The following is a 21,670-nucleotide window of genomic DNA, read 5'->3' on the forward strand; positions in this document are numbered from 1 at the left end:
ATATAACCCAGTTCTTTAATTAGGTTTGAGATGTGCTGTCAAACCCAGTAAGTGAGCATGTTACAAAAACTGATTTCATTTAATGACGCTGGTTAATTTGTCAGAAATGAGATACTCGCAAAGTCAATCTCATTGGAAACTAATCACTAATTCTATTTATGTAGATTGTTTGTAGAATTTAAATAAAAAACATCTGTATAATAAATGATATGCTCTTTGATCAGCAGTTCTGCTTTGGATCTGCTCTGCGTGAAAAAGACAGTTGTGACTGCACACTTGTTTGTCAGTTTGTCATGCAGTTCTTTATTTTTACTTTTTTTTTTTAATGTTAAATGCTGGAGCTAAAGATTAGTCTGTGAAGAGTTTCAGTTCCTTGAAGAGGGGTCCATCTGTTGCCGAATCACTCTTCACTGTGCGGTGTTGATCAAAGGTAAACAGAGAACCCAAACATCTCTTAGTCTTCAAGACGATTACAGAATTTTCTGACAAAGGAAAGACTTTCAGTAGGAAGCATGTGTGAGAATGTGTGAATATGCATATTACCAGAGGTTGAGTGATTGGACAGTAGTCCGTGTATCGTCCTCGTCCTCTGCATCAGAGACTGTAATGCCTCTGTAACCCCCTTCTCTGTAGCAGTATTGGATGAATCTAAAAAGAGAGGTCAGTGTATGAGGCATGTGCACCTGTCAAACCCATCCTTCTTCACTGAAAGACAATTAGACTGATGAGGACTTAAAGCCTTACTTGTTCCAGATTGGGTCAGTTTTTAAAACTCTTGGGTCTCCGACCACAATCAGTAAGGCTTGTACTCTTGTCAATGCCACGTTGAACCTCTGAGGAGATAGTGTGCATGTAAAAGTCTGTGAATTAATCTGCTGGTGCTTCCATTGTGGACATTAGTAGTTTCATGGAAATCAACTTCTTTTCAATAATGTGTTTGGAGAAAGCTTGTGATTTATTGCAGCAATCTTGCACAAATATTATATAGTATATCAGTCAAATTGATTGTTCTTGAGTAATTGTATTTGTGTAATGTTTCTCACCTTCTCGTTATTAACAAAGCCTAGAGTGAAATGTTGCTTGCGCTTAGTCAGTTTGAAAGTGCTGCGCACCGTAGACATCAGGATCACGCTGAACTCTTGGCCCTGAAACTGCTCCACTGAGCCAACCTGCAAAAAATATAATGGAGTTTGTTAATGCAGTTCAAAAATCTATCTCATACATGTTTTGCAACATACAATCCCTGTGTATCTTCATACCAATACGTTTTCCAAGTCCTCCTTCCTGAGATCTTTGTCCGTCTGTAGGGCTTTCTGGATTTTCGCCACCTGTTGGCACACACAAACAGGACGTTGTTGGATGTTACCAAATACAACCTGGCTAATTTTAAGTACATGAGAAACTGCCTAACAACTGCAGCAGCAAAATTAAATTTGAATGCAATGATTATCCCCCACTTAACATACAATATGACGAGCTGGGCTCAAACGAAAGGTAGCACACTTAAGCCCATTCGCTATGTGTAAGAGCAGGCTCTAAAAGTGTCTGACAGAAAACGCAATACTTACAATCACTGCAACATTCTTTGCAAATACGACAAATATATCGTAAAATCTGATGAAATACACTGACACCCACATGATGCCTAACATCCTTAATGGCAAGGCTCCATCACCACTTCCATACTTGCATTAAGCAATAAATTCCATCAGGTGAAGTACTTGTTTGATAGTTGCTCGCCCAGCACATACAACAAAAACGGTCACTTTAGTGTCACTTAGCCTAGTCTCGCCTGTGTGTCCTGCAGACTTCACGCTGAGGTGATCATGCACATTAAAACAGCTGTTCTAGGCTTCCAAATACTACACATGAATGTTCTTACACAAAGAGTAATAATTGACCTGCTTGCCATTTGAGGTGTCACTGATTTTAAGTTGTGTTTTTATAATGGCAACCTATGAGCAAAATGTATTCTTCCTTTTTTTTTGTATGGCAGCTAATCTGTCTTGTGCCATATCTAGGTCTATTAATACATCTAGTTAATTTAAACACAAGATACTTGTGCTCAAAAAGAGGATTCATTCTCAGTGAAGAACCTTGGAGCTCTAATCTGCCTCTATACCTGCCAAAGAGCAGTGATTCCTAACACGTCTCTGGGGGTCATCAGGTGGAAACCTCCCTTCAACAGTGTTTCGCCTACTTAGTCCCACTACACCTCCAGGAGGTTAGGCAGTGAACTCCGGCGTCCCAGAGTCACCCCCCCTAGTGCCAGTTCACACTGCTCCTACACAATCCAAACAGCACCGCCACGTTCAACTGACCCAGAGATGCTCCAGGTAGTGGCCAGTACCGATGCTACCATTTAACTATTGCTAATGCTACTGCTAACCGCTAGGAAGAACAGAAGAAGACAATACAGTTCCGATGCTACCATTTAGCTAATGTTATGTGCTAACCGCTACCTGCTAAGAGGAACAGAAGAAGACAATAACGCTAGATTCACCTATACTGTTAATGTTAATTGCTAGCTACCAATACTAACTGCTAAGATACTATCATACTCTCACCGCTTTAGCTATTGTTAGCTGCTACAATGCTACCACACGCCTAGATGCCACATGTAACTGCCGATTGCCACACTACCATCATCTACCCCTGCCTCTCACCAACTGCACCAAGAAAAAAGCGGGGTGGGAATACAAACCCTGGTTCGGGTAGGGGATAGAAACTAAAGAGGTAGAGTCAAAAGATGAAAGTAGGGATTGGATACAGACCCTTGTTCGGGTAGGGGGTGGAAAATTTAGAAGGTGCTGAAGGTGGAGGCCTAAACCACAGACTAGATTTAACAGCCTCTTCTAACATTTCCTTCAAGAAGCAGCAAACCCTACCATTTCCTTCAAAAAGCAAACAGAGCAGGAAAACAAACCCTAACATTTCCTTCAAGAAGCAGACAAAACAGGAAAACAACCAAAAAGATCAAAAAACAAGCCAACTCTGTGTCTTACCACGCAAACTCACCTGAACAGGCCGCATGGTCCCAAAGAGAGACTCTAGCTGGCCACACCCCCCACCTTATCTAAACTTCCTGGTTCTCTTCCTATTGGCAGAGCGAGAAGATGGGGCGGGGAAAGCAGAGCAGAGGAGAGGTGTCTTGTTCAGACTTTAACCTCTTCTCTTGCCGGGTTAGGCATGCATGTCCTCTGCCTGCCCCCCCACTGTCCCTATTTCACCCCCCAACTACTATTATTTCTCCTGATCCATATCCACTGACTAGACCTAGCAGCCTCATCTGACATCTCCCTCACTGTCTTTCTTAAATTTTGCCCATGCACTCCCAGCTCCCTCAACAGTGAAACAGCTGACCCTGCAACAAAACCTCTACACCCCACTTCAACCGGACAGACCCTGGTCTTCCATCCCCTCTGCTCAGATTCTGTCTTTAAATCTGCATACTTAGTCTTCTTCCTTTCATAAGCTGCCTCCACTGAATTTTCCCAAGGGACTGTTAACTCAATAAAATACACAGTCTTTTTACTCATGGACCATAAGACAATGTCTGGCCTCAGATTACTATAAACTATTTCCTGGGGCACAACTAGCTGTCCTCCCAAGTCGACCTGCATTTGCCAATCATCAGCCCCTACCAGGCAGCCACCTCCCTGCTTTCTCCCTGACTTAGCAGCTTTATTTTTCTCCCCCTCTCGAACAAACTGCACATCTAACCTCTCCTTTCTAGAACTTCCAGAATTCACCTGCTTCCTTCTCTCCTCAATGCCTGCGGCTAAGCTTCTCAGCACCTGATTATGCCGCCATGTATACCGGCCTTGTGATAAGCTAATTCTACAACCTGACAAAATGTGCTTTAAACTTGCTGTACCTGAGCAGAGTGGGCACGATTGATCGCCCTGTACCCAGAGACTTAGGTTCTGCGGGGTTGGCAACACATCGTATGTCGCCCCTATCAGAAATTTAATACGGCCTTCCTCCATATTCCACAGGTCCCTCCAACTAAGTTTCCTCTTCTCAACACCTTCCCAATTCAACCATTGTCCCTGTTTGGCTTGACCAACTGCTTTTGCCCCTCTTAACAACTCCTCCTGCCTACGCACCTGTTCCACTACAAGCTTTCTTTTCTCCTTTAGACCTGCTTTATTCCACACTGGTTTGCCTGGGCCAAGCCCCAAGCCTCCCCGGCCAAATTGAACATTTCCTACTATTTCTGCATGCCTAAGAGCTGCCTCTGCCTCCTGCACTGCTGCCCTTGGGTTCCATTTCCTCCCCCCAGAAGGATTCGGAACCACATTGCTAACTAACATGTCCTTACTCCCAGATAATAAAAGTTCTGTCCTAACCTTAGTGCATTTAAACTCCTCTGTTAGACTGGATACTGGCAGCTGAAGCATTCCTTTCCCATACAAAGCTACATTGCTTAAGCACCTGGGAGCACCCAACCATTTTCTAATATAAGAGCTAACTAGCCTTTCCATTCTCTCTGCTACAGATAATGGGACTTCATATACTGACATTGGCCACATTAACCTAGGATACAAGCCAAACTGCAAGCACCACAACCTCAGTTTTCCTGGGAGCCCTGATTTATCTCTTCTCTCCAGCCCTTCTGCAACATCCTTTCTAAATTGCACAACCTGTTCAACATCATTCAGGTCCACATTGTACCACCGTCCTAGACTCTTAACTGCTTTCTCCCTAATTGTTGGGATTTCCTCACCATCTATAGCAAACTTTCTATCACTTACTTTCCCTCTGTATATTGAAATACTCCTTGACTTACTAGGCTTAATCTTCATACTAGCCCACTTGAGATTCTGATTGACTTTATCTAACAACCTCCTTGTACATGGCACTGTTGAAGTTAGCAGTGTCATATCATCCATATAAGCCCTAATTGGTGGAAGACGCATTCCATTCTGCCGTCTCTCTCCACCTACGACCCACTTGGAAGCCCTAATAATTACCTCCATAGCCATTGTGAAAGCTAGCGGGGACACTGTACATCCTGCCATAATACCAACCTCCAATCTTTGCCAGCCTGTTGTGAGCTCTGCGATACTTGCACACAGTCTGATGTCTTGGAAATATGCTTTCACCAAGTTAACAACTATCTCCGGCACTTTAAAGTAGTCAAAGGAACTCCAAATAAGGTTATGTGGCACTGACCCAAACGCATTAGCCAGATCTAAAAATACAACATTCAAGTCTCTTTTCTCCCTCTTAGCTGTCTGAATCTGATGCCAAATCATGCTAGTATGCTCTAAGCATCCCGCAAATCCTGGTATCCCTGCTTTTTGCACTGTCGTATCTATCATACCATTCCTTTCTAAGTATTTAGCCAGCCTCTGTGCTACGATACTAAAGAAAATCTTTCCCTCAACATTTAGGAGAGAAATCATCCGAAATTGGCTAAGGTCCGATGACTCCTTCTCCTTAGGGATGAAGACACCTCCTGCCCTGCGCCATGCTCTTGGAATACTTTGTTTCTCCCAAACTATTCTCAGGTATCTCCATAGTGTCCTTAAGATGCCAGGTGCACTCTTATAGACACGGTAGGGGACTCCATTAGGCCCTGGGGCCGAAGAAGCCTTTGCACGCCTAACCACCTCCACCACTTCTCTCCACCTAGGTGGGCTCACATCCATCTCCTGCTCCACTTCCCCTAATGGTGGCATGTCAGGTGGAAGACCTATGTTCCTATTCTCCTTTGAATCTGAATACGTCGACTTCAAATACTGTTCAATCTCTGATTTCGTTGCCTTAAGTTGCCCTCCTTTTTCTTGATTAAACAAGCCTTTCACAAAATTAAAGGGGTTCCTAAAAAATGCTGACCTTGCACGTTCCTTCTTCTTTCTCTTCTCCCTAAGGTGTTCTGCCCTTCTGAGTACTGCTAACCTGCTTCTCAGTTCCTCCTGCAACACCTTAATTCCCTCCCTTTCTTCTTCTGTCGCCTTCCTCCACTGCTTTCTTAACTGCCTCCTTTCCTTTACTAACTTCTCTATTTCTCTTTGCCGCCTAGACTTGCCGACCTGCACCCTCTCGCCTTTCCTTTTGACAAGCACCCCAAATCTCTCTCGACCATAGGAGTAGATCACATCTCCAATTTTATCCAATTTCTCCACTACATCTCCTCTAAGCCTGCTTAATATGACTGATAAATCTCTATCAACTGCCTCCCACTCTTTGCTATCATTAGCCCTCGGCCACTTAACTCTAGCTTTCTGCTCCATGCTTCTCTCCTTGGCTGGCCTGTTGCCCTCAACACCAACTGCATCCCCTCTCCGTACCTCCTCCTCTCCAGGGATAGTGTTACTGATATCCTGCGAACTGTGGTTTTCTACCTGTCGCTGGACTTCATCCGACTGATTCGACTGACTTCTCAAGAAATACTGGTCGATGCGGCCACTCTGCCCTTCCACCGCTAAACACTTCCTCCTTCCCTGATGAGTTCTAAGGCCTCGGATTGATGTTATTTTCTGCCAGCCACATGGGCAAACTTGAAGCTTCTTATCCTCTGCTGCACAACTTTTGCTCTCCTTAGTTGCCTTCCCTGTCACCTGAGTACTGCTACCTCTGGCCCTAAGAGATGGGTCCGTGCCCCCATCCCTCACTGAGTCATGTATCCAAGGCATAGTCATATCCGTTATCCTGTTCGTTACCATGCAATCCACCTGTGAGTCATCTTCCACCCCTGCTCTCGCTGACTCTTGGGGTATTTTCCTTATATTGGTTGTAGCTAAGTCTGGTTGTAGCAAGGTTAAGGCTTGCCACTGCTGCCATGGGTTGCTAGCCCATACCAGCACCTGTGGGGTCTTTTCCCTCCTGTCAGCTGTCTTTCCAAGCAGTCACATGGTCTTTCCCATGTTGTCAGCTGCTCTATTCACAACAGTCACTAGCCAAGCTAGTTGTGAGTTAATTTAAACACAAGATACTTGTGCTCAAAAAGAGGATTCATTCTCAGTGAAGAACCTTGGAGCTCTAATCTGCCTCTATACCTGCCAAAGAGCAGTGATTCCTAACACGTCTCTGGGGGTCATCAGGTGGAAACCTCCCTTCAACAGTGTTTCGCCTACTTAGTCCCACTACACCTCCAGGAGGTTAGGCAGTGAACTCCGGCGTCCCAGAGTCACCCCCCCTAGTGCCAGTTCACACTGCTCCTACACAATCCAAACAGCACCGCCACGTTCAACTGACCCAGAGATGCTCCAGGTAGTGGCCAGTACCGATGCTACCATTTAACTATTGCTAATGCTACTGCTAACCGCTAGGAAGAACAGAAGAAGACAATACAGTTCCGATGCTACCATTTAGCTAATGTTATGTGCTAACCGCTACCTGCTAAGAGGAACAGAAGAAGACAATAACGCTAGATTCACCTATACTGTTAATGTTAATTGCTAGCTACCAATACTAACTGCTAAGATACTATCATACTCTCACCGCTTTAGCTATTGTTAGCTGCTACAATGCTACCACACGCCTAGATGCCACATGTAACTGCCGATTGCCACACTACCATCATCTACCCCTGCCTCTCACCAACTGCACCAAGAAAAAAGCGGGGTGGGAATACAAACCCTGGTTCGGGTAGGGGATAGAAACTAAAGAGGTAGAGTCAAAAGATGAAAGTAGGGATTGGATACAGACCCTTGTTCGGGTAGGGGGTGGAAAATTTAGAAGGTGCTGAAGGTGGAGGCCTAAACCACAGACTAGATTTAACAGCCTCTTCTAACATTTCCTTCAAGAAGCAGCAAACCCTACCATTTCCTTCAAAAAGCAAACAGAGCAGGAAAACAAACCCTAACATTTCCTTCAAGAAGCAGACAAAACAGGAAAACAACCAAAAAGATCAAAAAACAAGCCAACTCTGTGTCTTACCACGCAAACTCACCTGAACAGGCCGCATGGTCCCAAAGAGAGACTCTAGCTGGCCACACCCCCCACCTTATCTAAACTTCCTGGTTCTCTTCCTATTGGCAGAGCGAGAAGATGGGGCGGGGAAAGCAGAGCAGAGGAGAGGTGTCTTGTTCAGACTTTAACCTCTTCTCTTGCCGGGTTAGGCATGCATGTCCTCTGCCTGCCCCCCCACTGTCCCTATTTCACCCCCCAACTACTATTATTTCTCCTGATCCATATCCACTGACTAGACCTAGCAGCCTCATCTGACATCTCCCTCACTGTCTTTCTTAAATTTTGCCCATGCACTCCCAGCTCCCTCAACAGTGAAACAGCTGACCCTGCAACAAAACCTCTACACCCCACTTCAACCGGACAGACCCTGGTCTTCCATCCCCTCTGCTCAGATTCTGTCTTTAAATCTGCATACTTAGTCTTCTTCCTTTCATAAGCTGCCTCCACTGAATTTTCCCAAGGGACTGTTAACTCAATAAAATACACAGTCTTTTTACTCATGGACCATAAGACAATGTCTGGCCTCAGATTACTAGTATAGATTATTGTAACAACATACTCACCTGCTTTCTGTATGGGGCAATGATGCCAATTTCTTTTGGTTCAATTTTGGTCACACCCTTTTTGTGAAAATGGTCAACAAGAGCTTTTAAGTATTCCTTCAACACCTCCACCTCTGCCATGTTGTAAAGAGAGGGATTGTTGAAATCACGTTGATCTGTACCTGCCACTCCATGGAAGATCAAAGGGAAACCCTGAGACACAAAAAGACAAATGAGTGTGTGCGTGTGTTGGTGTGTGTGTGTGTGCGTGTGTGTGTGTGTGTACATTACTTTCTTGGGCAGGCATTCCCAATCGCAGAATGAACTGCATTTCTCTTCAGGAGCAAAAGCTTGTAGTTCTCCTTTATAAAAGAGCTCATTGGGAATCTTCAGAAGGGCAGGATGGGACCTGAGAGAGAGTGAAGAAGAAGAAAAGACAATGGAAAAAAATGTGAACCGGGGACAAGCTCAGACAAAGCGTGGGCAAGGGGAGAAGTCAAAGAGTGGTTTAAAAGTAACCCTGTGAGAACATAAAGCAACAAATTTAAGCACCACCACTACCGCACCTGTAGTTCCTCAGTAATTTGGTGACAAAGCGGTTGTTGAACCCATACGTCTCATGCAACTTGTAAAGGTTGATGTCCCTCATCAGACGCTCCAACAGGGACACACCTGCACACAGTAAATACCTTCAAACGTCCCGAGCACAGGCAACAACAACCAGCATTTGTGTAGCATTTGGCTCAGCTTTGTCATTTCAGATTTTACATCAAATAAACATTTGACACATCATACATTTGATGTTATGGTTGGATCGTTTAGAAAGGTCACACACTCCATTTGGGTCTAGAGTTGTACACGGTGCTCACCCAGGCCATGTTTCTCTGCCAGTTTGGACATGATGACGGGGCCTAACTGGTTGATGTCTCCGGCCAGCACTACCTGGCATTTCTGTGGATTCAGCAAACCTGTGGAGCAAACACAAAAACATTAAGGGCCCCTCCTATACGATCAAATACTGTATAGAATACAGCAATAATTTGACACCTTGCTTTGTTACCTGCAAATGGGATGATACACTGTGTTTCTGTAGCCTGACCTGCCTCATCTACAAAGATGTAAGTGTAATGACCTGGAGGAATACCTCCTGTCACCAGCCTGGAGAGAGAGAGGGAGAGAGAGAGAGAGAGAGAGAGAGAGAGAGAGAGAGAGAGAGAGAGAGAGAGAGACAGAGAGCAGAAACAGAGAGTTTCTTGGATTGGATTGAAGACAGTTAGGAACTTATAAAATGATAAAACTTAAAAAGAAATACTGGGAAAATTACATTGTTACAGACAGCTATAATAGCTATAACAATAAAAGATGTAGAAATTATGAAGAAATAGACAATAAAAAGGAATACAAAATAAAATCCACTCTATATTTGTACATTGTATGCAAAAAGAGTGTAAAAATAATATCACATATAATATCATACTTAGAAAACGAAGCACTGTAATAACAACTGCACTCGCGGACAAAGACAGAGTCATGAAACAGGCTTACTCAGTAAACATTTACTTCACAGACACAAAGAGAGTTGCATTGACTTGACAATTCCAGTGGGTCTGAAGATGTAATTTGGAAAACATTTACGATATAAAAATGACACTCAACATAACGCTAAAATTAAACGTTACAGCTCAGTGTCTGCATGCGAATGATGATACAAGGAACACTAAGCCATGCAAATGAGCCAGCATACTTTTGCAAATGTATCTGAAACGGAGAATCATATTTGTGTTGTAATTTTAACAGTATTATGGAAATTCAGATTCAAGTAGTCACTTATTGCATTAACTACTGTACCTTCCCACATTTAGCAGGGTGGTGACCATGATGTTATGCCTCATCAGCTCCTCTTTAGAGGGAATCACAAGAATGTTTCTGGCACGGTTTAAGTTGCAGAACAACTACAGAAAAACACAAAACACATACAGTACATACATACTCAAACAGACATGCAGTAGATATGCAGAGGCAAGAAGTGCGTTTGATAGCATTAAGCTAGGCTAATTAATACTACATTAACAATAAAATATCTTGCTAGCCTATTTTCATTGAGTCCCTGCTGAGTCATTGGTGCGGAACATAATGTTGTCAGGATTTACTTTAAAAGTTAGTGAATGAAAAATGGGCGGTGAAGCAGAAGATTTGTGTTGGTGTGTTTATTTTTCTGAAACTGAGTCAAAAAAGAAAAAAATCCAGACCTTTTCATTGTGGGGAATACTTGTCACAGGACAGCTTAGAGCGTACAGGCGGTACACCTCGTGTCTGTCTGTAATTCTTTCCAGAATCTTCTGACAGAGATGATCGGTCGCACTGTTGGAATTAGCGCAGGCCAGGATTTTGTACGAAGTCTGAGTCATCACTATCTGCTCGATGGCTTTCACCAAAGTCATTGTTTTGCCTGGCGGACGCATATAAAAATGTATTATTCTGAATGTGAAGAAAGTCATAATAATACTTAAGCATTAGGGGGCATTCACACACACATGCCTGCACAGTACCTGTGCCAGGTGGACCAAATACCACATAAGGGGCAGGTTTTGCGGAAGCAGCTACAATGTGTTGGACGGCCACACGCTGCTCAGGGTTGCCCTTGAGCTCTAACAGCCTGATGACAGAGAGACACAGGCATGACATCAGAGCTGAGTCACAGTTAAGAGCTTCAGTGTTCAAATTCAGGTATGTTTACATGCACAGGAAAAAATGGGAATTTTAGGGACAGATGGAAAAAAGGCATACAAGTTGTATGCATAAAGTACTGAAGTATGACCTTGTCTTTTTCACATGTTTAGAAAGTTTCCCCTGGATTATTGACCCTGGTTTAGTCTGACCTGGGTAGATGTGAATGGTGGGAAGAACGGTCTCCAGTGGGGAACAGCACCTCCCTCAGCCTGTGCGTGTACACCAGCTCTGCTGCTCTGTGCTGGTTACGCAGGGGAATACGGTCGAGAACGAAGTTAACACTGACCCTCATGCTCTCCTTGAAATGACTCACGCACCTGCATTCAAATTCAAACATAATTACATGTTTTATTACGGACTAAACAACTCTAAAAAATGTCTTCCTCTTTTGCGCAGGGTTTCTTGCTGATTAATTGTTAAACAGTGGTGCAACACCTAGAAAGTTTATCCACATACTGTATTTTATATAACTGAAAAATAAACTCTACTGTGGCTGTTCTGAAAATATCTCAACATTAATTCATATTGTATACTTTTGACTAAATGAGTCCTCGGAGCAGCATTCTTATTCACTTAGCTTACTTTTGATCGAATTGCAGGTAGACCTGCTCTGCATCCACATAATGGACCCAGCCTTTGTGAATGATTTTATTGGCACCTCCTGACTGGTCTAAAGGAGTCACCAGCACCAGGTTCCCGGACAGCTTCACTGTCAAGTCCTCAGCGATGTCTGAAATCTGATAACACACAACATTTATGTTCATGCTGAACTGCTGACATGAAAGTTCCAGCCAACATCTTCATGTTTTGTTGTGTGTGTTAGGTGCATCACCCGCAGAGTGAAAAGGTCTGTGTAGCCGCTGTGCATGAACATGGGCACGTCATCCTTGTTGTATTTCTCAATATCCGTCTCATGCTGGAGCTCCTCGAGATGCAGCAGCAAGTGGAACCTGCTGGAATAGTTTCTCCAGTTCAGGGGTGCCTGCAGTTCCCTAAAGAGATTCCAGTGACATGAAAAACTGGATCATTTCTACAGGCATGGCAGATAAGTGGAATTATTAAATCAACGAACAGTCCTGTCCTGAAACATGGCTCTCAGTGGCATTTTCCTGACTACAGATCAGCCAAAGCATCTTGAATCTGAAACCTTCTCCATTAGAGTTTATAGAAATGAAAAGTTATCTAGGCTCTAGGATTTGAGTGCAGTAGAGTGCTGTTGCTCAGGGTGGAATGGGACTATTTCAAAGAGGAGTCATTATTTAATGATAGACTGAAAATACATACACATCAGCTTTCCAGAGGTCTTTTATACTGTTGGGCATTCCATAATTCTTCAAAGGCACCTCATTTTTAAGCCACGGAAGTATTATTCTGAATGTGAAGAAAGTATTATTCTGAATGTGAAGAAAGTCATAATAATACTTAAGCATTAGGGGGCATTCACACACACGTGAAAAAACAATGACAGAAGAGAGGACAGTAAGAATTTAGAAAACTCAGAAATTAGTGACCAACACAGAACATGTTTCAAGTGAATGGAGACTGTCGGGGGGAACCATAAGACAATATAACAGATAAACTGTCATTTGGGAACTCTTTCACAGTCAACTTGTTAAGGTAATTTCTGTAAATTTGATTTTTGTCTGAAAAAAAGCCATCAGAGAAGGTATTAACCAACAGATTCTCAACTCAGTAATAAATCACAAAAAGCACTGTATTGGATAATTCCACAAGTAATGTTTTACAGTATAATTAACACACTAACACAGGTAACATGAATATTAGATGATATTAACTTGTTATACCCATGAGCAGGGGTGCGGTTCACAAGTTGGAGGTTGCACGATGAGCTTGCGGCTGTGGGGAGGGGCTCATCGTTCAAAGATGTCTGTTGTATAATTTCCAAGAGACGCATGATCTCAAATTTATCTGGGGGCTGCTGGCATGTTTCAAACTTAAAGACAAGCAACTGTTCATAGAAGCCCGCATGGTGAGAGTAGAAATGGACCTTGATTTCATATGCCTCTCCTAGAAACGACAGAAGAAGGAAAAAAAGGTGAGTAAATGAGGTATATATGCAGTAATGTGACTTTGTGAGAAGTAAATTAAAATGGTTGACATTTCAAAGCTCCTAAAAACTTTTGTTATTTACTAACACGTAACACATTTATTATACACCACATGAAATCACAATAACTGCCTTTTTTTCATGTCAGACCACGTACACACCAACAGTTACCTGTGCTGAGCCTAACCTTCTACGACCTTCATACCTGGTCTGAGAGTGTGCTGCTCGATAGCCTTGATCACGATTCCATGACTGTCTCTCACAGTGAAGATGTTCTTCACGAGGTCAGAAGCCGAAAAGTTTAAATAAACCGTTGTGACACCAGAGTTCTTCACAGTGAGTGGCACAACTTTCTGTTGGGCAGAAAACATGTTACATGTCAGTATTATCACTGCAGCCATGAGCAAATGCATATCCGCACACATGAAAAATTCACCATCACCATCAGGCACATATTCCTGGAGCCATTAAAAAATGCTGCTTTGAGAAATTTACCGAGATAAGATTAAGACATAAAAAGAGTTTGTATTCATCACATTGCATTTATATCAGAACACTCTGCCTGCACAGGACCAGGGGGTGTATGCGCTCATACAATATGATAAGCAATGAAAGTCAATAAGCTCTTGTGTTTGCCGTGATAAGACCTAAATGCTGGGGGGACAAAAATTATTTGCTTTTACTTTGACTTAATACAAATGTTTAAAACGGTATTTTTTAGTATTATAAATGAATAATGTCACAGGTTCTAAATTAGTCATTAACAAACACATCTTATTAGTCCCAGTCACCATAGGCTCACCTTGTTTTCATACACAGTGAGGCAGATCTTGTCTTCTATTGATGCGGGGTCTGAGGTCACAGTGATATCATACGTATTGGGGACTAGCTGAGTCCTGTTGTGGTGGACGACAAATCACACAGCAACGCTTGTTTAAATACTGTCATGCGTAAATTGGACTGCCACACACATATTGTACTTCTGTCGGAAAGAATTGATCACACTATAGAATTTAGGGTGTGCAACCACTATCCCTTCGGTGCCAAACCCAGATCAGCCGAAGAAATATATACTGCAGAGGAGGTATAGTCAGTGTACATGCCAACAAGCACAGAAAACAAGCAGACACACACTGAGGACTGAGAAGAGCAGTCATTCAGGGGGGCACCTGTCTTTACAGCCCTTAACCACATCATAGAAAGGTTGGCTAGGGTGGTTATTTGTACTTAATATGTATTTCATGGCTGTTATATGTAAAAAAAACCCAGGTTGGGAGCGGTTAGTACAGTTGCTTACTTGTAACTAGACACTGTAACTAGAAAAAAGTTTTAAAATTCTTGTTTTATGTTGAAAATAAGTAATTTCTGCTTTATAACAAGCAGTAAAGTGCTTGCAGACAGGGAAGAAGTTATAAGGAAAAGAAGGGAGAAAAAAGCCACTTTTTTACGATTTTTCTCTCTGACACTTTGAAATGAATGTACACCACATTTGAAGTGTGAGCACTTTAAATGTATTTAGAAGAAAAATAACTAAGCATATGTGAATTGATTTGTTATTTATTAAGTCATAGAATGAAACCTGTACCTTTGAATATCAGGAAGTATAAGTCAAACTACAATTTGAAGGCTTTCTTACCTGCATTGCTGGAATAACTTTGCCATTCTCAGACGGTCTTGAATCTTCAAGCGGGCCTGCTGAACACTCTGTGCTTCAACATCGGATGCATTTTGTGGCCCATTGTGGTCACCAGCTCTCCCAGAGCTTGTGGCCTGGACAGGCCGTAGTCGAGGCAACATTTGCGGCTGCTGCTGCTGCTGCTTGTGGATTAGGCTAATTTTATTCCGGATGGTATTGAAAAAAAGAACCAGTCTGCAGTATGAGTAAACTATGAGTTATGATTACAGCAAACTCCTTAAATCCTATGTGCTGGCATTAGCTTTTCGTCAGTTATGTGCATATGTATGTCCCTCATGTTCAATCAGTTTACTGTTTAATGTGATATTAGACCTTCCATCAAAACACCTACAGACTATAACCTAGAGGGTTCAATATAGGCCTAAGTGCAACATCTTACTGTATTAATATATTATGGACATGGCTGACAGAAATACAATGACGTTTTGCTACCTACAATCAATGTCAAGTAGTTAGCTAGCTAGCTGTTGCTACATTCATTTGCTAGGTGGCGGTGAAGAACAGGAAGAAATTTAGCTGTTAGCATTTGTTGAGCGTTCATTGGTAAGCTGTTCAAAATTTGCCAGCTGTCTCACAATGGCAAGTGAATAAAAGGAATAAAAGCAACAACATAAACAACAAAAAATCACCGGGTGTCTCTGCCCTGTGTAGCCCAATGTAGCTCATTTAGCATAGTTAATATTTAGCATGTATGTTAGCATGGCTAGCTAACATTGAAACAGCCTAAGCAAACCCTGATATCAACCACAGCAAACAACAGTAAAATACTATATAGCAAATATATACAGTAACTTCACTTACTTCTTGGCAGACAAGTGCAGAAAGGGGAACTAGGTCGAAAAATTAAAATTAAACTGATGTTTGAATTTGAAGATAAACAAATTCCCAGGTTAATTATGTCCTAGCAACAACAATGATGCAGATCATAAAGTTTCAACAGGTGTTATGCTGAAAGGTCTTTCCCCTGTGAATTATGTTAACTCGTTGCAGTCTATGGCTGAATTAAGCTAGTTTATGGTTAGGCGTTCCAGAGGTGACTGGCTGAGGTAAATAAGGGTCATTAATATTTTGAGCTTGTGAAATGGTGTTGGCAAATAATTTCTCTCAGCCTGCTGTTGTATATCACCTTTTGTGTGCATGTGAAAAAAATGTATGCACGTATCTGAATGTGTGAATTCGTAATAACAAACAAACAAACAAACAGAAAAGGTTTGTGAATGTGTAATAAAGTTTTTCAGCTGTAGAATTATTTTCTGCATGTGTGAAAACACACAGGTATATTTTGCACATACACTAAAAGCTTTTGGAGCCGTACAAATATTTTGTGGATGTGGGATTATAATTAGCGCAGGAACAGTGAGGTTTCACAAAGTCTGAGAGGTGGAAGCACGAATGTCCTATCTGTGTATGTGACACAGAAGTATACACGCTATAAGCTGCCAGTTACAAGCATGAATTTTGACCCTGTTGTTAGCCTTTGCTGACAAGCCAATTAGCACATTGCCGACTGACTAGGCTCTGCCCATTGGCTTCCTCTTATTAGATGGTCAGTGGGCAATGCTGATTGGCTAATCAGTGGGCAACGTACTAATTGGCTTGTCATTTTAGGCATAAAAACTGGATCAAAATTCATGCTTGTAACTCGCAGTGTGCATACTTTACGGTCACATGCAGATAGGACATTTGTAGGTCCACCTCTCAGCGCTCTCCACCTCTTCAGACTTAAGTGTTCAAAACATTCCTGCACAAATTTTAATTCCACTTCCACAAAATATTTCCACTGCAACAAACACTTTTTGTACATCTGTAAATTATATCTGTGTCCACAAAGCCTCTTCAAGCATGCAAAAAATATTTCTATGGCTTTAACTTAATTACACATTCCCAAACTCACACATTCAGATACATGCACACATTTTTTCACATGCTCACAAAAGGTCATTAAACAACTGCAGACTGAAAAAAAAAATTTGTGGACACCATTTCTCAAGCTCAAAATATAAACGATACTTATTTGCCTTCATATAGGGTAAGGCTGATATTAAATTTGTGAGGAGAAACACCAACCAACGGCATCACACAACAGTCTTCAACACAACTAGATTAGCAAATTAGCATTGTGGCGTTACAGTCCTGCGCATGCGTAGGAGAGTGGCTCAACCCAACGGCAACGACCGCCGTCTTCGCCATAATTATTATTCTCCCAAGCAATGACACTGGCACCTTCAAATAAGGGACACCATATTCACGATGCCAGAGAGCTTCGCTAAAAGTCCTGCTTCGAGGTTGGTGTGTTAGTTTGTAGTTCGAGTGCCATTACTTGGAGTTGTTTTCAATGTGCAGAAACGGAAGTACAAACAGGGCCGTGTGTGTACTTCCGGTCTGTTGTCATTCCATTAACCAGCCATGACAAATGTATATGTTAAGTTTATGTTCGTTAATGTCTTTGAACTATCAATTTCAACTTGATATCGTCTTCTGTAAAAGAGGTTATGAATCAGTCAATCAAGTTTATTTGTCACATGTAATCACATAAGGTGCAATCACAGCGAAAGCTTGTTTGAACACTGGTCCCGGTGGCACTGAACAGGAAGAACTATGATGGCGAATGGCGGAAACAGCTGGCTTGTGTTTGACTCGTTTCATCTTCTTAACGTTTGAACTTTGGCCACAAGGGGGCGACGCAGATTAACTTTAGCTCAGTCTGTAGAAGCGGACGATTTTGGCCGTCTTGGCTGTACAATAGTCATATTTCTGAGTCACGTCACAGTTTTAGCAAGCTGTGCATTACGGTAGCATGCACTGTCTTCTTTTGTCATTTATTTGTGAGGTAATTTGTTGGCAGTGTTGAGCGTTGCTGTTGGAATTGAGTTGAATGTGATTGAATTTGGCCTCTTCATGCAGTAGTTTCTCTCTGAGAGTGTACTGCACAGTGTGACTGCAATGCTTAGCGAGACTATCCTGATTTTTATGGCTACACTATAATATTTCTGTAAGTATTTGAAATTGTTTTGATATATTAATGATATTTCTCTTATTTGGTCTGTGTAATAAAGAGACCAGTGTCAGGTGCTGATACAAGTGCTGTTCAGTAGTAAAATTAATCACAAAAAAACAGAACTTATAGAATAAAAGTGCCAGAAAAAAATGTTACTTGTTAGCTGTGTTTTGATGTTGTGACGTTAAAGAGTAAGCAGGAAGGGGGGTCTGTGGAGGGAAAGATTATTATTGTAATAGTTATTTCCATATTCAGAATCAGAATCGCCTTGATTGACCAAATATGTGTGCACAGGGATTTTGCCTCTGGTTTAAGCATTGCACTCAGTGTACTTGCATAGGAATTAAAGTACATGCAGCTCAACGAGGACAAAAAGACAATAAACAAAAACAAAAGACTGAAGAACAAGTTAAGAAGTGCAAAAGTATAAAATAAGTGATGAACAATATATGCAATGAAATTTGCGATGTGCAGGTATTTATGTTGAATGTTTTTACTTTATATAGGTTTAGGTCACATTTCTAGATTCAAGATTATTTTTGCTTTATTGTCCCTGTACAAAATACAATTAAACCATGTGTAGCACCTCAGTAGAAACACCGGAGGGTTTGGAAAGTCCTTATGCTGGTTTTGAGTTTCTGGTTTCAGGAGGGGAAAGCGTGTGTGTGTCTGAGCGTAGGAGGTGTCTAATGATGACTCTGAAGAAAGTTTAGAAGTGGCCAAAATAAGGATTAGAAGAACAGGGGCCTAGGCTTGTTTGACACAAACTCTTCAGAGCAAACAGGGGTGTTTGTTTATCCTGATCAGTGTTACTGCGGTGCGTGTGTCTGTTTGTGTGTGTCTCTCTGTCAGCCTCCTATCTGTTTGCCTATCCATGTTTGTGTTCGAAGCAGTGTTCTGCTGGACTGCGTGATGACTCAGCCGTCGTCTCACTGTACAATCTGTCATCGGTCCTGCTGCGTCCACTGTGACTCAGTGATCATCTCTCTGTCCAGGCGGCTATGACCCCCCAAATGAGCCAGAATCACGCCCAGACAGCAGAGTATTTCTGCATGTGTGTGTATGTGTATGAGAGAGTCAGGGTGCCCCGGACAGCAGTGTGCATGTGTGACTGTTTATCAGAGGACATGTCGATGCATTTTGTGTTTGTGGGCGTGTGTGTCAATGACCCAGAGAGACAGCAGGGCCAAGAAATGACTTAAACGGCCACAGCTGCATTTCCATGGCAAAGGGGAGTTTTAATGGGGGGACATTATGGGCTAGAGAGCAGGGTAATGACCGCTCTGGCCGTCGGAATGCCTTGATCTTATCACCATGGCGAGAGGGGATGCTCCCACTTTCTGATGGTCTAATAGCCCCTGCTCTAATAGACAGGCAGCCTGGGCCACTGGGGTCACCCGGAAACACAGGACCACCCCTCCCACACACACACACACACACACAAGCGCAAAACCCATAACGCTACTTTCCTTACCTTAACTGTGCCCAGTTTTCTGCCAATGTGCTGTATATATGGTTAAAGACTCCTACCTACTATAACACAGCCTTTCTGTCAAATAGGCTGCATGTAGCGAGTCTATTTGTGATGGAAATGTAATCAAAGGGCATTTCTTCCAGGAGAGGAAGAAACAAGGGAATGGATGAGGAGAGAGAAGAAGAGAGATAAGAGCTTGTTGAAAACCTGTTTGTAGAAGAATGGCCTGTCACTGATTTGGCACCCTCACAGACTCTCGTACTCGCATACCCTCCCGAGTCTCACACAGCACGGCAGAGTGTATACACGGACAAATCCTATAAGTCCATTTGAATACCACAACAGTCTTCTTCTAATCTGTTTGTTTGAAATTTGTGATGAATCGGCAATTTTCAGCAGACCCAATGCAGGCCTTATCCACACCTATTTGTCCGTGTTAAGGGTTGAGTTATTTCTCAGCACGACTGGTTGGATGTGTGTGTGTGTGTGTGTGTGTGAAAGAGAGAATGTTCCTCTTTATCTCACTCAATGAGTGAGTGGAGGTTGGCTGTAAGGCTATCTGTCCCTCTCAGACACCCAATCTGTCTCTGTCACTGTGCTTGCACACACACACACACACACACATACACACACACACGTTCACACACAGTGACGTTACCTTTGCTAGATGCTGATATTGCACCAGTGCCGCATTATTGTGTATTTGATACTAACCAGACCAGAAATGACAGTAATTAATAAAGCAAGCCGTTTTTCAGTTGCATTTGGTCGTAACCAGATTAAGAATCTTCATCCAAGTTGAATTTATCAAAGTCTATCTCACTCTGTCATGACAGGCAGACAGACAGTGCTCAGGGTGAGAGCTGCGCCTGTACTGAAGTGTCCCATTGAGCGTTCTGAAGTGGACTTATCTCCTACCATCCCTTGTCGCATCTCACTCTTTCCTGCATCCAGACAAGGCTGAGCGCCACACTCATCCTGCCCTCCTTGCACCAGAGAGGCCTCTCTCTTCTGGGCTCAGCCCCACACTTCACATCCTCTTTACTGTTGGCAGAGTGCTGCATGATGCTCAAGGTAATGATCCTGTGTGTAAGGACTACACAGCTGATGGTGTTGGTGAAATATTGATGCTACTGCTACAGATACTGCTAATTCTGAGTCAATCTGAGGCAGAACCGATCAGCTAATGACGATTTAGCTTTTGGGGGCAGTGACCAATGTTTCAGGGCATCCAGTGCAGCCAGCGGATGGTCATTATCTACAGCCCAATTAGCAACTTGACTTTCAAACTCGACATCAGCTCGACATTTCTATAGACAGATATGTGCGTATGAATGCAGATCGATTAAAGACAGACAATAACCGATGAGATGTAATTTTGGTCAATGCACTCCTTTTATTCTCCACACAGACTGTTTACCTGCATGCAACCAAAGCCACACGAATATGATTCATCAATAATACTCAAACAACAACCAGACTCCAGAATGCTTCCAAGACCAAAATCTTCTTGCCGGCAGATTCTGCGTTCATATGCAGAATCTCTTAACAGAGATTCATTCTAAGGTGAATAGTAAAGACACACAGTGAGGGAGAGAGGTATAATTCCAGAGAGCTTGCTGCTATAGCAACCAAACTTCACATATAACTTCACATATATTTAAAGATAGCAAGAGGAGAGGTGGAAGGAAATTAAGGAGAGAGATGCCACAAAGGTCCCCTGCTGGATCCCAACCTGGATCATTTACTCAAATGAATTAACCGTTAGCAAAACACTTTCGAGTGGAGGGGAACGTCAGGAAAGACGGTTTAGTGCATCAGACCATCTGCACATGCTGTAAAGTACCACTGTTAGGTTTACGGTGTAAAAGTGTAGAGTAACTACACAGAGTGTAGTACATCTACTTTTTCTACCACCTGGCTGTTAAAAGTTTCATATTGCTGCATGTTCTGTCTAAAGTAGTGGTCACAAGTGCGACATACCATGTCGCACCTTATAAAGTCAACTTTATGGGCTGTCCCTTCTTCTTATTTAATACATCTTTTCCCTCACTTGGCATTCATGCCTCGCTGTTTGGCCACTCACACATAGGACATAAAGAACAGATGCATGGATGAATGGGAGGAATCCACACAACACCTATTTATCAAATAGGGCACATATTGCTCAAGTCAGGTGTAATTTTGAATCAGTTGCTTATGATGTGTTGGACAGACGCCATCACCTTCCACTAGACTT

At 42.5% G+C, this 21,670-nt stretch overlaps 1 protein-coding gene across 1 annotated transcript; it reads right to left on the reverse strand.

Moving 5' to 3' along the window:
• Positions 1 to 539: 539 nt before the first annotated feature.
• On the reverse strand, positions 540 to 20,495 carry LOC121612175 (putative helicase mov-10-B.1). Its single transcript, XM_041944882.1, has 19 exons — positions 20,350 to 20,495; positions 14,066 to 14,159; positions 13,469 to 13,616; positions 13,001 to 13,223; positions 12,028 to 12,187; positions 11,778 to 11,932; positions 11,345 to 11,512; positions 11,015 to 11,121; positions 10,715 to 10,914; positions 10,314 to 10,417; positions 9,526 to 9,623; positions 9,335 to 9,433; positions 9,032 to 9,137; positions 8,757 to 8,874; positions 8,487 to 8,678; positions 1,260 to 1,328; positions 1,044 to 1,169; positions 745 to 833; positions 540 to 648 (listed from the first exon to the last, which is right to left on the reverse strand). The coding sequence occupies exons 1-19, from the start codon at positions 20,493 to 20,495 to the stop codon at positions 540 to 542; spliced, it is 2,511 nt and encodes an 836-aa protein (XP_041800816.1).
• Between the last annotated feature and the right edge of the window lie 1,175 nt (positions 20,496 to 21,670).

Source organism: Chelmon rostratus, chromosome 10, assembly GCF_017976325.1.
Source record: "Chelmon rostratus isolate fCheRos1 chromosome 10, fCheRos1.pri, whole genome shotgun sequence".
NCBI classification, from domain to species: Eukaryota; Metazoa; Chordata; class Actinopteri; order Chaetodontiformes; family Chaetodontidae; genus Chelmon; species Chelmon rostratus.